Source organism: Pelophylax lessonae (genome assembly GCF_965119305.1).
Source record: "Pelophylax lessonae genome assembly, chromosome: 2".
In the NCBI taxonomy this organism is placed as follows: Eukaryota; Metazoa; Chordata; class Amphibia; order Anura; family Ranidae; genus Pelophylax; species Pelophylax lessonae.
The window spans coordinates 265075900-265091366 of record NC_138769.1 but is presented as its reverse complement, the minus strand read 5'-3'; the positions used below and the strand labels follow the sequence as shown (position 1 = coordinate 265091366).

Sequence of the window (15467 nt, the reverse complement as noted above, 5' to 3'; positions counted from 1 at the left end):
AGGGCACAGAAGTCTTTAAAGTGAAACTAAAAACACACAGGTTCATTTATATTACTTTATCTCTTCTTTTTATTTATTTGGATGGTGACTGTATTTATTTTTTTATTTTTTTAAATCTACCTTTTTTCCTAATTGATATACAGCACACATGTGACCCAGCTCTTTCCCAGCACATCTGCATTTTGTGCAAAAACATGGTGTGGGCTAAATAGGGTCTGCTAATCAAAGCCTGTTTAACACCCCTCTAGCCTGTCTATTGTTTGTATGTGCTTAAAATTACAGGAAGGTGAAGCCTCCATCAATTAACATACAATATACCCCCCCCCCATTGTGTTTAGCTGTTTAGCGGGCATGGAGGAGGAGGGAGGGAGTGGACCGTCATCTATTCAGACTATATATGGCCACGTGTGTGACTCTGTAGCTGTCAGGAACAGGTGTGACCAGAAATGAGTGGACTGCCACAGAGAATACCAGGCACAAGTAAAATGTAAAATATAATTAATTGCAAAATAAATGAATAACATAAATGCAAACGCACCTCCAATATTCCAAACCTGTGTAAATCAAGCCAGAGTACCAAACACAATATACAACTGCCCAAACCAAGTATATACACAGAAAACAAGGAATGCGAATAGTAGTCGTAACAGAACTAGGGTCATACACGGGGGATCAAGGGAATGAACAAGACTATTGCATTCTAACAGCTAATCTCTGGCTCACTTTTTCAATATCTGGCAGCAATATTCCTTTTCCTCTGTCAGTAGCAGGGTGAAGTATATAACCTATTCAGGATGCATCTTGCAACAAAACTGCTTTGTTGTTATGTCAGGAACAAGTGTGACCAGAAATGTGTGGACTGCCACAGAGAATACCAGGCACAAATAAAATGTATGAAGGAAAAAATAAAAAAACACGAAAGCCTAAACCCACTAACATCTAGATTTGAAGAATGGGAAAAATGTTTATTGCATATAACTGCTTCGTCACTTAGAGACTGGGTACCTCCACAACTGTACTGAATCTGTAAAGATAAAAAGACCGGGGGGACCACTAAGGCACACCCAGAAATGATAGTTGTTAAGGAGAACCATCAACAGTGTAAGATTCAAAAAAGTTTCTTTATTGAAAAAATCTAGTTACAAAATGAAATATAGAAATAATCCACCCAGACACCTCATGTAACACCACACAGACAATGTTATCTCAGGGCCCCATTCACTCAGGGCCCCGTTCACTCTCTCTCACAGACCACCGGTGTACAACATTCATATTCTTGTAGATGAAAAATGGGGGTCAATTCATTGTTCCAAGTCAAGGAGCAACCCCTATTATTGTGGAACTGGTTCCCCAAAAAAGTCTATAAATCCAAAAACAAAACATGAAAAAAACATCAGTTAAGATGAAATCAATGGTTGAAAAATGCCCATAGCCAGTCACAGATAGTGGAAAATTGCAGGTGTGATGCCTCCAACAGGGTTAATCAACAATAGCTGAAACCCAAGTATCAAAGTTCAGGCTATCAATAGTGCAGTAGACTTGGTTGACCTTATCACATCAATATGCCCCTGGCTCTCAGTGCAGTGGCCAACCTGCTAAGATGACAGTCCAAAAAGTCTGCATGTGCTGAGTACTTCTGCAAACATAATTGCAACTGCAATGACTCAAAGCTACAGGTGAGCAGGTAAACAATGACAGCTTGGAGGCCATGAGGAGTGGAGTAGCCAACGGTGTCTAGGGGTTTCTTGCCAATCTTCAACACCCGACCAATCCCCTACCACTACCTGAAAATCCAGATCCCACTCCGGTGCCGACCTATGCGTTGGTCCAGGTTCGGACAAATGGCCCATGAGTAGCGTGACAAAGCTGTCTGACAAACCTGTCTGAATTCACCCCTGCTGGTTTAAAGTCTGTAGCCGGTGCTTAACGTGATGCATAACTGGCTGGGGCGGCCGGTGGAACGCGGATTGAAGCGCAGGGTCCTCTGTGCTGCTTACGTCAGCGTGTTTCGCATATATCATGTACGCTTCGTCAGGACGTGATGACGTTATTCCTTAGCTTCTATTTATAGTGGAGAACCCACATTTATCAAATATCAAAGAATTACCATGTCAGACAGCGCTATCTAGTGGTAAAGAGTGAGAACTACAAAATAGTTGAGAATATTACCTTGTAAAGGCTCATGGCACATTTATCTCATTCACCTGGCTTACAGAGACATACTATTCAAAGTTCAACAAGCTTCCCAATACTTTAAAACCAAGGGGAGTAATGCATATTAGGGTTCCAAAAAGATTTTTAGACTCATTTCATTATTTAACCCTTTTGGAGTCAAAGTATCAAGTCTAAAAATCCACGATGCTCACTGAGACAACATTGTCTGTGTGGTTTTACATGAGGTGTCTGAGTGGATTATTTCTATATTTAATTTTGTAACTAGATTTTTTCAATAAAGAAACTTTTTTGCATCTTACACCGTTGATGGTTCTCCTTAACAACTATTTTTTCGAGGTGTCCCTTAGTGGTCTTCCCAATCTTTTTATCTTTACAAATAAAATGTAAAATATAATTTATTTAAAAATAAGTATATACCATAAAAGTAAACGCACCTCCAATATTCCAAAACTGTAAATCAAACCAGAGAACCAAAAAAATATTGACACACAATGAACAACCACCCAAACCAAGGATATACAGAAAACAGGGAATGCGAAGAGTAGTCATAACAGAGCCAGGGCCCAACAGGAAGAACAAGCAGAGGGAGCTGGGAGCAAGACAGGACAAGGAAAAGGTAACAAGAGACAGAGAGAGTAGGCCGGACAGGATCGGGCTGCAGGGTCAGGGCCCAGGAACAGGATGCAGGACAGCAGGTCAGGAGCCCATGGAGACCAAACACCAAGGCAACAAGCATAAGGTGATGCCTGATTCCCATGAACTTATGGCTGCTGAGAAACACTTGGAACTGCAGCCTATAGATCAGGGAGCCACAGTGCCATCAGCAGGCAAACCCTTTCCTGACAATAGTCCTGGTGCCCAACATGCGGCCCATCGGCCATCTGCGTGCAACCCTCTGGCTATTGGACAAAGGAAAGCGCAGCAGGGAACTGGGTGCAAATACGCGCTCTGTATTCCATCACCTGCCACTTAATTAGAGATACTGTACTGTGGGCAAAGTTATCTCTGCCCATAGTACAAGCAAAATTCTAGCCTGGGGAGAGAGAGAGCATTGTGGGAGTGTGTGATGGGTAAGTGATGGCGATCAACTTTCACTGCCAGTCCACAATACAGTAGGAAGAGGGGGTTTAACTTTTACAGCCAGTCCACAATACAGGGGGAGTAGGGTGGTAAATATTACTGTCACTGACCACCAATGCAGGGAGGGTTAAATTACACTGCCACTAACCAACAATGTGGGGGGGTGTTTAATTGCACTAGCACCAGGGGCGATATTATTGCACTCACTGACACCAATGTTGAGTGCTATTATTGCATCCACTGATGCCAATGCTGGGGGTTACTCCAACTTCAGTGTGCATTGTAATACACTTAAAAAATGCAACAAAAGAGTTTTGGGCAGTGTGATACGAAATTGCCAAGCTATTGTGCGGCCCACTGGAGGTAACAGGGAATACACTTGAGGCCCTCTATAATTTTCCAGTTGACCACCGCTGCTCTATAGTCATGTTGGCTGCACAGATAAGATAAAAGAGGAAACGACAGCTTAGATACACAATCTCAGACTGCAGTGGGGACACAGACAAGGATGGAGGGACAGTGAACAACAGGATCAACCAGATTTTTTGCAGAATACATTAAAATTTATCCCATAGTGACTCATAGTGCTCAAGGCCATATGCTTATCTACTGTATGCAATCCAGGGTAAGAGAAGGTTACCACACAGGATACAAAGGATGAAAATATTCCATAAAATCCATGAAATAACTCACAAATACATTTTTTTATTATGTATTAGAAACCTAATGTTTGTCTTTGGCAGCTCAATTAGGCACCAAGTATAAAAAAAAATATCTAAAGTAGGCACTGTTAAATACTAATTCATTCACTATAAAATAAAATAAATATCCTACTAACTGTGAATATAAAGTGAACACAATGTGGACTATTGTCTTTATTCAACCTCAACTACTATGTAACTATGATAATCCTTAATTACCATACTCTATGTAGAAAGCATCAAATGATTTATATCCATGAAAAATGAATGTGGAAAATATTCAGTTCATAAAAAATGAAGAAAAAAATTGTGCTTTTGAAAAAGGTACCACCAACATTGTGCTTTCTTTATTTCAGTCATTAAGTGCTCCACCTCATGAATAACAGACACCTCGGGTCCCAGCAGGGACCCATATACCTAGAAGGCGTATATGATTGGTGAACCACCTTTTTCATCTTTGTTTCATTTTTTGTTTTCATCTTTATTTCATTTTTACACTTTTATATTTTCATGGATTTTATGGAATAAATATTTTCATCCTTTATATCCTGGAGTGCGGTCACCTTCTCTTCTTTCTTGGATTACATGGACTGGACCAGCACTCAGTCATCAGAGGAAGGATTACTTTCATAGGGAGCGGTGTTGCCCTTGCCTTTTGTCAGATGCTGATCTAGACTGGGGAAAGAACAGGAAGCATCCCACTGAGTATTTCACAAGATTACATTTCCTGGTCCTTGCCCCACAAAAATTTGGCTTTCTGAAACAATGGTGACTTTGTGAGAAATCTGTCTCACGAGGGTAGAGATGACAGAATCTGATGGTCATCAGAGCCAGCAACTAAAAAGCAGGGTGCTGGACTGACCTTTTGGACAGAAGATCTGGATGATCCAGAAGGGCCCACAGAGAGTCTGCCAGGAATATGAGTATGTCCAAGTTCCACATCCTCTTAGGCCAGTTCAGTGCGATGAGAACTACTGGAGTGCCCTCCAGCTCGATCCTGCAGTGCAGACAAGGGAGAGGCAGAAAGCCGTAGATCAGGTGGTCCCGGTCAATAGAGTCACTAGAGTCACCTGGGCATTCACTGTGAAGGCCTGAGGATCCCTGGACCTTGTGACAAACCTGTTCTGGAGGTGGAATCAGGATGCCAGAAGATCCACTTCTAACCTCCTCCACCTGCTTAGAATAGCTCTAGATGGAAAGTCCATTCCCTGGATCCACATGGTGACAACTGAGAAAGGTCCACCTGCAAATCTTCCTTGCCTAGGATGTGGATGGCAGACAGGGTCAGAACATGCAGGTCTGTCCAAGGGAGAATCAAGTCTGCATCCCTTTGAGCAGCACGACTTATGATACTCTCTTGATAGTTGATGTAGGCCATGGCTGTGGCATTGTCCGACAGGATTCTTGTTGGGAGATTACACAACTCAGGGGTTCATCATTGAAGAGAAAACCAAATTGTCTCAAGTTCCAGAATGTTGATGGGCACCAGGAGGGCGTACAGGACATCTTCCTAGCAGGAAGCTGACGAAGTGACCGGAACCGGCCATGTGGGACGTCACTCTGGGCGGTTCCTGTCATCGAGATTTAAATTACTACACTATGGTGGCCTTTGCACCTATTCTTTTCCTTCCTTGTGTTCATTACAGACAGAGCATTCCCTCCTGGCTTATTCGCTTCAGCATCCACTAAGTTTATTGAGTCAGCCTCTTTTTAGTCTTGGCTACCCACTGAGTGTTTAACTATCAATTATAGTTAATTTTCAGTTGTTCATATATTTTTGCATGGTAATTTAACCCTTGGGGTGTTTTGGATTAGTGTTAATTACCATACATCCCTGACTGCCTCACTAGGGCCGTCCATTTAGGGTTTGTATAGTTTAGCATACATACATACATACAAAGAAACCAAAACAAATAAGTTCAGAAATTAATTTATGTGTAATAAAATGGAATGACACAGGGAAAAAGTATTGAACACATGAATAAAGGGAGGTGCAAAAAGGCATGGAAAGCCAAGACACCATCTGAAATCTATCAGTAATTAGAAAGCAATCCTGCCCCTGCGACTAGTTTCTCCATACAGGAGGTGTCTTGAAGCGGTCATTACCAACAAAGGATTTTGTACGAAGTATTAAATAAATTTCAGTTAGCATTTTCAACACTTTTTCCCTGTGTCATTCCATTTTATTACACATAACTTAATTTCTGAACTTATTTGTTTTGGTTTCTTTGTATGCATGGGTTGTTACTGAAATGTGGTGAAAATTTCATGTCAATAGCACCTTCAGAAATATACTTAGCTAGAAAAATGGTGACGTGTTCAATACTTATTTTACCAACTGTGTATATATATATATATATATATATATATAAATATATACTGTGTATACTGTATATATAGGCTATAGCTGCCGGCGGTGATCGAACCAAAAATCCAGACAAAACCCCATAGATTTAGTTCAATACAACCAGCCTGCCCATACATGATTTGAAACTCTGCTTGTTCCTGTTGAACCAGCCGAATTTCGATCCATCTGTGGCTAACTTGAGCCAATGGCTGTGATCAGTGTATACGGGAGAGATGAAATCTCCCTATCAGAATACAATAGCAAAGCGAGAGAGAGAGATTTCTGCATCAACATCACGTGTGTTGATGTGGGCATCTGACAGCTTTTTTTCATTCAACCCAGTGGCTGTGTACCCAGATTTCATTTAAGTGCCCATTCAGAAAGTCACATTATGGTAACACATGGTAAAATGCACACTTTACCATTAGGTTTGCTGTGGTGCCATTCGTTTTGAATGGAACCCCAGTGCACTGCATAGTACTGCAGGACACCTAAAACACATAGTATATTGTTCATTATACTATGCTGCATTAATAAAATGGTGCCTATCCAATTTTTGTGATGTTAAGGAATTAGCTATCTTAAAGCGGAGTTCCGGGCACAAAAACGATATTTTTTTTTTTGTGCCCGTCCGCTAGTTCAGCCTAACCTGAAAAGGAATTGGATAGTTAGATTTTTTTTTTTTAAAAACTCACCTTGTAATTGACGATCATAAATACTCACCTCAGGGTACTTCCTCCCTCAGCGCCGCGGCTCCGCTGTCACTTCCTGCGCTGCGATGATTCCTGGGAGCTAAACGTCATCGCTCCCAGGAATCAATGCGACGGCACCGGCCCCGCTCGTCACTTCCGGGCGACACCGCATTCCCCTGCTAAACAGCTTCTGGGCATGCCCAGAAGCTGTTTAGGAATGCGGCGCCGCACCGGAAGTGACGAGAGGGGCCGGTGCAGCGCATTCTGGGAGAAGAAGACGCGGAAGAAGACGCAGAAGAGGACTGCGCCGGCTTCAGCTGCCCACAAGAGAGATGGAAACGCTGTGGAAGAAATTTTATAAGTAAGTATTTCTTCTAAAAGGTAAGTGCGAACCGGGACAGATCAGAGGCTAGCCATTGTGGAATGTGCTAGCCCTGACTGTCCCGGGGGTATGTTCATTAAAAAATGACATCTGTGCCCGGAACTCCGCTTTAATGCAGTGCACAGTAGCACACAATAATGTGTTAAGGCAAAGCAAAGTGTGAATGGGCCCTAAACGTTAGCTTAGTGTTGGGCTAAAGCTCTGTTCATATATCTGTGAATTGGATGCGTTTTGAACCATATTTGATTTGAATGACATGTGAATCAAGCTTTCTATGGAGCCAGTTCACATACTGTATGTGCGGTACAGCGGCAGTGCAAATTCTCTGTGAATTAAAAAGAGTCTTGTGCATTTCTTGAGTACTGCGGTGTGCTTCAACACACCGAGTGACAGTTCTTAAATAGCTACGGGGCGGGACCACCCACCGATGTCACTTTGTGGCACCACCCCCCTGTGATGTTACTGACCGGGGCATGCTGGTAGAGCGGGGGGCCCCAAAGCACCCTCCATGTTGAGGGCATGTGGCCTAGGATGGTTCAGGAGGGGGAAAGCGCTCACTCGTTCCCCCCTTTCCTGGCTTGCCAGGCTGCATGCTCAGATAAGGTTCTGGTATAGATTTTGGGGGAATCCCATGCCATTGTATTTCTACATTTTGACGTAGGGGAACCCCTATGCCATTTTATTCTTACATTTTGGATTAGGGGTTCCCCTCAAAATCCTTACCAGAGCTAAGGGTCTGGTATGGATTTGGGAAGGGATCACACGCCAAAAAAAAAGTCTGTACCAGACTCGAAAGGGCATGGTATGGGTTGAGGGGGAACTCCACGCCGCTTGTTTCACTACTTTTTATGTTTTTTTTTTTTTCATTCAGCTGTCAGCGGGGAAACCCGCTGACAGCTGATGAGTCATCTGTTGTTAAGGACACAACAGCCAGCTCCAACAATTCACATCTGAACCACATCTAAAATGACAGCTGAAGTGCTGACCAGCTGTTTAGGAAATTCGCAGTGAAAACGGAGGGGAAATTCGCACTGGACACGTGTGAAGCCTAGCCTAAAGCTGGCCATTGACTGATCAAAATTAAAACCATGCATGGGCAGACTGGTTGTACTGAAGTTGATCTATCGGGTTCTGTGGGGGTTTTTTTGTTCGTTCATTGCCGACGGGTATAGCCACAAGCAGTGATCATTGTATTTTGACGGCTGGGAAACCTCCAGCTGTCAAAATACAATAGCTCAGTGGGAGGGATTCCTCCACCAACACTGAATGTGTTGATGGGGGAATCGAGCAATCTTCTTTCCTTCAAACTGTGATTGAAGGGAAGAAAAGTGGGTAATGTATGCCCTGCCTAGACAGTGTTTTAGGGGTTAAGAACCAAAAGCACCTTCACTTAGAGATAGAACTGAGCAAAAACTATTCAATGCTGCAGAAGATTAGAGGAAAATATAGCTACATTTTATTTACACATCATTGAACATTGTAACATAAAATACAAAGATACACAGAGCACAGCATGCAAAGTCTAAAATCATTTAAAAAGTCCTTAACAAACAACCAGGCATGCCCCTGTATTTGTAATATCTCACAGAATAGTTCAAAGGTTAAACAATTGCCCTAACAGTGAGCCGGTGTTCCGTGAGAATTACCTACCCCGTGAGAAATGCCTACCCACGTCACTTCCTGTCAGGAACAGCTGAGCAGCGCAGCAGTGCGCATGCTCACAGCCCCGGATACGTAATGGAACAGATGAGGAGCTTACTAGTGCGCATGCTCTGAGGGTATGAAATGATCACGGCAGTGTGTGTAACATTAAAACACCTTAACATTAAAAAACGGTTACATTAAAACAGCTGTGCTGCAATATGAGTCATCTCCGCTCCTGTCCCTGGCACTTCCCTGATCTTGGCTAGTAAATATAAAAGCGGCTCTCGCCTCCGTGATTTATCTTTTCATACACCCGCCACCACTTTTATATTTACTAGCCAAGATCAGCGAAGTGCCAGGGACAGGAGCGGAGATGCCTCATATGTCAGCCGAGCTGTTTTAATGTAACTGCCGCGTTACACACACTGTCGTGATCATTTCATACCCTCCGTGCATGACGTAGGTGCGCCGGAAGTGACGAGGGTAGGCATTTCTCACGGGTAGGTTTTTCTCACGGAACACCGGGTTGGGAAAGTGTACTAGATTAGATAACAAAGCAGAGTAGTATCTTCCTGAGGCTTGTTGTGCAGACAGGGGAATGTATGACAGAAGGCAAGCATGTGTTCCTTCTACATCGCCTCTCTCCTGGACTGATGTTGGGGTATAGGTCAACCTGCAAAAACACAGGGACCAGGCACACTTACTAGCCACCAGGGCAGTGACTGACCTGATGTGCCAGCAACACAGCACACTGGATCAGAGGCACCACCTACAGCCTTCCCACACCTTAGCCATCTGGTGTGGGAGTACCAGATGCCATACCTTACATACTTAGTCATACTCCTCAATCGCCAGTGTGTTCAGGATGAAAGGATCCTCTCCAGCTCCTGCATATTTGTAAGATCATGAGCTGAAGGTTAGTGGGATCTCATCAAAAATCTTAAAACAGCAAACCACAATGTTAAAGTGTTACTAAATCCACAACAGTAAAATCAGTCTGTATATACAGTAAAGCATGCTTGTTATACTCACTGTGGAACCTAAGGAGTTAATCCTCCGCATTGTGTAAAAAGGCTGTGTGATCCTGTCTTTTTTGATCCTCCCCTTTTTCCACTGTCCCCAATCCATCTCCTGATGAGACAGAGCATTTGGAGTCACTCTGCACAGGTTCAGTTTGGTGTGTATTGCTAGAGAGTTTTTTTTTTTTTTTTTCTTGGGAGGGTGCATGTGATCAGCACAGGGCCGATCAGCACTAGCCAAACAGAGGGTCAAGGGTCCTGCAGCCTTATGGGACAGTCAGAGGAGAATGAAAACTCTTCCTAAAAACTTTAACCAGAAACTGATAAAAGTCACAAGACTACTATATACTGATGAGAAATGATATTTAGCGGTTTATATTTACCAAAATAATTGTATTTCCATGTTCTGTGTACTGTGGGGGGCTAGATATTGTAAATGCAGGGTCCTGGGCTTAGTAACACTTTAAGCATTACCTGTGAACCACAAACTGGGGTACAAACTCTATTCAAAATTACAGCTGAGGTAGCATCCTCTATTGCCCACCAAAGCAGGACACTTCCCTTCCCTTTATGTTCAAATGCTGCATATTGAGCAACAGAGGACAAGGAATTCCATGAGCCTATATTGTATATCTGGTCAGAGATTCTGTCTTTTAACATTCTGCAGCTCCCTTCCTGGATACATTAATGCCCTGTCATACCACATCCATTTTGTGATGTGTTTCTTTGGGCAACTAAAAAGCTGTTAAAGTCTGGAACGTGCAAATTACTAGAGGATTAGTAAAGACTGGCCTGGGCAAAAAAAGAAAAACACAATGCTGCCTTTGAGAAACCTGTTCTGCTGGAACAGTTGCAGCTGTAAGTGTTTATTTGGCTTTTCAGCATTAAGCATCCATTTTGTATGTTTTCAAGGCCACCACCTGGCCTTCTGTTACTACTTTTTCAGTGTTTTACTGGGCTGATGTTAAGGCCCCTGTTGATGCAACTTTCGGACGCAAGATTCTTCAAGCTTTCATCTGTATTTAGGGTCTGTTGATCTTTCCTTTCGTTGGTATGTTTGCTCAGGTTTATATGTTGTTGCCCAGCCCTCAGTGTCCTGTATTGTACTATTAAGGAAATGGGAATTTCGATTTACGAGTAACTACAACTTGGAGTACAGTACAGGGGACAGTTTCCTTCCCCTTGGTCCTCTGTCTTCCCCATGTTCTTTGCTATTAAACTGGGGTTCCAGGAGTGGCCGAGGTTTATTTGAGGGTGCACTGGGAGTGTTCTCAGCAAAGCTTTTGTCAATGTCCAATCATAAACAGCATTGAGGACGGGATCAGTAGTTCGTTATCAATTTTTGCAGATGACACAAAATTGGCCAGCATGAAGCAGATATCCTACAGAATGACCTGGACAAAATTACGGAGTGGGCAACGACATGGCAAATGAGGTTTAATGTGGAGAAGTGTAAGGTTTTGCACTTGGGGACCAAAAACATAAAAACACAATACATGTTAGGAGGGGAACCCTTGGGGGACTCAAAAATGGAGAAAGATCTGGGAGTCTTGGTTGATGATAGATTAGGCAACAGCATGCAATGCCAAGCGGCAGCTTCCAAAGCCAACAGAATATTAGCATGCATAAAGAAAGGGATGTATTCCAGAGATAAGACTATAATCCTTCCACTTTATAAAACTCTGGTCCGACCGCATCTGGAGTATTCTGTCCAGTTCTGGTCGCCAGTCCTCAGGAGGGATGTGTTGGAGCTGGAGAGAGTCCAGAGAAGGGCAACTAAACTAATTAGGGGATTGGAGGACCTTACCTATGAAGAGCGGCTGCAATCGCTCGATTTATTTTCCCTGGAGAAGAGACGTCTGAGAGGGGACATGATAGCAATTTATAAATATCTTAATGGGGATCTCAGCTTAGAAAAAAAGCTGTTCATTCGAAGGAATTGCATGAGGACTCGAGGACATACAATGCGATTAGAGGAGAAGCGTTTTAACCTCAGGCAACGTGGGGGGTTCTTTACTGTTAGGGCTACAAGATTGTGGAATTGTCTACCACAAGAGGTGGTTTCTGCGGGTAGTATGGTGACTTTCAAAAGACTCTTAGACTTACATCTCAAGGATCAGGAGATAAAGGGCTATGTTAGATGATTACAGTCACACACACCTACACAGGTTGAACTGGATGGACTATTGTCTTTATTCAACCTCACCTACTATATAACTATGTAACTATCTAAAATAGTCTATGACTTTCTGTCCTATATCCTGTGCTGAACTCCAAGATATGGTATTTACTGTCAAGTCAAAATTCCCAAATGTCTTTTTGGTAAAATTCTATATTAAATGGTATTTATAATAGTAATCACTATGTATTTTATTATATTTTTTTTTACGCATGGTAATTTCTGATTAATCTATTTGCAGGTATGAGCGTTTGGAAGAGCAGCTTAATGATCTAACGGAACTACATCAGAACGAAATGACTCTGCTTAAACAGGAGCTGGCTAGCATGGAGGAGAAAGTTGCTTATCAGTCGTATGAACGTGCCAGAGATATTCAGGTAAAATAAGGTCTAAGAATAAGAGAGGTCTTAATACTTTGATAATGTCATGCACTCACACACAAATGCATTTTTTTTTTTGCATTTGTATTTTTTACCTCTAACTTTTTTGGAACGCTTTTTAGTCTTTATTTTTTCAGGGGACACAGTCTTTTACAGTGTGAGTAAAGCTGCTTCCACTAATAGGTTGGATACTAGGCAAAGCATTTAGCCCATATAGTGGCTCTACCACAGAATGTACTAAACGATTTTTAGTTTGGCTTAGTGCCTTGAGGCAGTAGGATGTCTCTACCCAGCTATGCTGGCTCAGTATTGTAAGATTGGGTTCCGTTTTCTTCTGTGTCCATGTTGGGCAGAATTTGTGGATGGTACCTTGCATTTTTAGAATCCAGGCACTGTTTTCTCTTTTTTTAACTTCATAGAAATGTCACAAATTGACATTTCATTTGTTTCTTCGCACTGTAGCTCATCTGTAGTGCAATAAAAATGCAGGATGCAATGGAGAGCCGCAAAGCACTGCATAAAAATGCAGACATGTTGAAGTTTGTAGCACTGCTGTGCCCTGCAGATGACAGCTGTATTGAAAATTGAGTGGAGCACACAGAAAACCCTTTATTCTCAGTGCCTTTGCAGAAAGCTGCATTTTTTGAGCTGCAAAAAAATGCAGCTCTCTGCACAGGTGTAAACCTGCTCTAAAGCTGAAGAAGTTCAAACTATTGATCTATTGTTCGCACCATGTGTTTCTCTACACATCTTCCACTGGTTGGAACACCAAGTAACAGCTTTCACAGAAGTTTCCATTCTTAAAGTGGGAAACTGGAAGGATTGTGAAAGGTTTCAGGAGTACATCACAAGCAGGCTGCAGGGTTCAGGAGTGCATTACTTACAGGTTTTAGAAGTTCCTTATGCATCAGTTGTAGGCTTCTGGAGTATGTTATGCACAGACTGCAGGGTTTAGGGTTGCATTACGCACAGAATGCAGGGTTCAGGAGTGTGATATGCACAGACTGCAACGTTCAGGAGTGCATTAAGCATGGAGTGCAGGGTTCAGTAGTGTGTTGCAGGGTTAGGGAGCGCGCTGCACCCCCGCCACTTGTTAGGACTAAGCCATATATACAATCTAAGAGGTTAGGGAAACAGTCAAAAAGGCTTATGTCATAAGTTGTTCAAGATATCCGGGAATCAACTGCAAGTTGAAAAACGCCAGTTCAAATGTACATGCGTTGAATAAATACACCTAACAGAAATTCCTAAAGCTCCCAGGACCATACATTAGATGGTGTACCAAACATATACCTCACAGTACACACAGGCGTGAATGCAGTTTGATGTCAAAATGGGCAAGGATTTTATATCCAAAGCAAGTATTTAGTAAAGTGTTAAAGAAAAAAACTTCTTTGATACTTCACCCAACCCAGTGAGCAGCAGCCAGCGTGAGGGCCATCCAGGGAAAAGCCAACAAATTACAGTGTTCATAAAACACCATGATCACACCTCATGTGGCTGTTCCAAAACGTGGCTAAGGAGATGCATTGCAGAGCATGACACATTTCATTGTTAACATGAACAATTTTCTCAAGTGCCTCAATCCCTTATTGGTGTTCTAATCCCTAAACGCACTATCCGAAATGTTAAAAAAATGTTTTGCTTTTAGATTTAATTTAAACGTATGATAGCGACACCGGCTGAAAAATCTTCAGCATCCAACACACTTCCAGGAATGTCAAATCTCAAGTCCCCACGTATGCTCTGTAAATCCATCCACCAGCCCCTTGGTCATGACTAGTGGATAAAACCACAGAGAACGCCAAGGAAACAGGCATTCAATATTCCTAGGAGATTCTTTGGCTCGCATAGCTCTACGAGAGAGTGAAGACAGGTGGGTCAAATAAGTATGACCTCTTATAGAAGGATTTCTCTCTTTTTTTATTTTTTGTTAAAGTTGAATAAAAGCAGAACTCCAAGCAAATACAACTTTATAAATTATTAGGAGTAAAAAAAAAGTCATCGCTGGACAGGTGCGTTATCAGGGCTGATTGCTTCTGTTTACTGTGGAATTCATACATTTGTATATGTCAGATACTACAGATAGCACTGCACTTATGGTACTGTGACTGCAGCTCTCATATAGGCTTGTATAGGGAAGCGATTATGTTATTTATATGCCTCTCCTCTCCCCCCTGTCCATTGACAGAATGTCTATAATGCTTTGAACCAAAACCTAGTCTTCGGTTTCATGAAATTTCATTGTGTGGATGTTACAGCTGATGCCAGTTTTAGACACAAGCTCATACAGTCAGTGGTGTGATTTAGTTCTAGAATGTAACTGCTAGCATATTTTTTTCCAGGCTTCTGTTTGGCACTACTTTGAATGTCCTAGTCAAAGAATACTGTCTGTGTCCTCCAGTGAATGCTGGGAGAAATAGATAGATGTGTATGGGGGCGCTTTAACTAAAATAAGTGGTGGATGGGGGGTGGCTGCACTTGAACTCTAAGAACAATAGAGTGAAGAAATAAATGAAATAAATAAAGAGCGCTCTACTTATTCTGGTGTGTTCCTGAAAATAACATAGGGACACATCAAAGAACCCCTGTGATAGGTGAATCAATTAAAAAGATTGATACTTGTAATGAAGAAATGTGTGCAATAAATTGCAAAAATATGAAATAATGTCAACAAAATATATCTTTTTGTGAACCATGGCACATATCAAGTGCTTATCTTGTGTAATTTGCTTTGTATTTATTGATATACATACTGCACCTAATTTCCATATATTTCTATATATATTGCATGTACTTTCATTAATTTTTTAATTGTCGCATTGTTGATTCTTTAAACATTTAATTGTGTTTGGAGTACACACTGTA

General features: G+C 42.0%; 1 protein-coding gene across 3 annotated transcripts in view; it reads left to right on the top strand.

Moving 5' to 3' along the window:
- TMCC2 (transmembrane and coiled-coil domain family 2) overlaps window positions 1-15467 on the top strand; it is a 248176-nt gene that overhangs the window by 211056 nt on the left and 21653 nt on the right. For all 3 annotated transcript variants that reach the window (XM_082245570.1, XM_082245569.1, XM_082245571.1), the window contains one exon: window positions 12461-12596. In XM_082245570.1, coding sequence (XP_082101696.1) covers window positions 12461-12596 — 136 coding nt within the window. The remainder of the gene's footprint in view (window positions 1-12460; window positions 12597-15467) is intronic.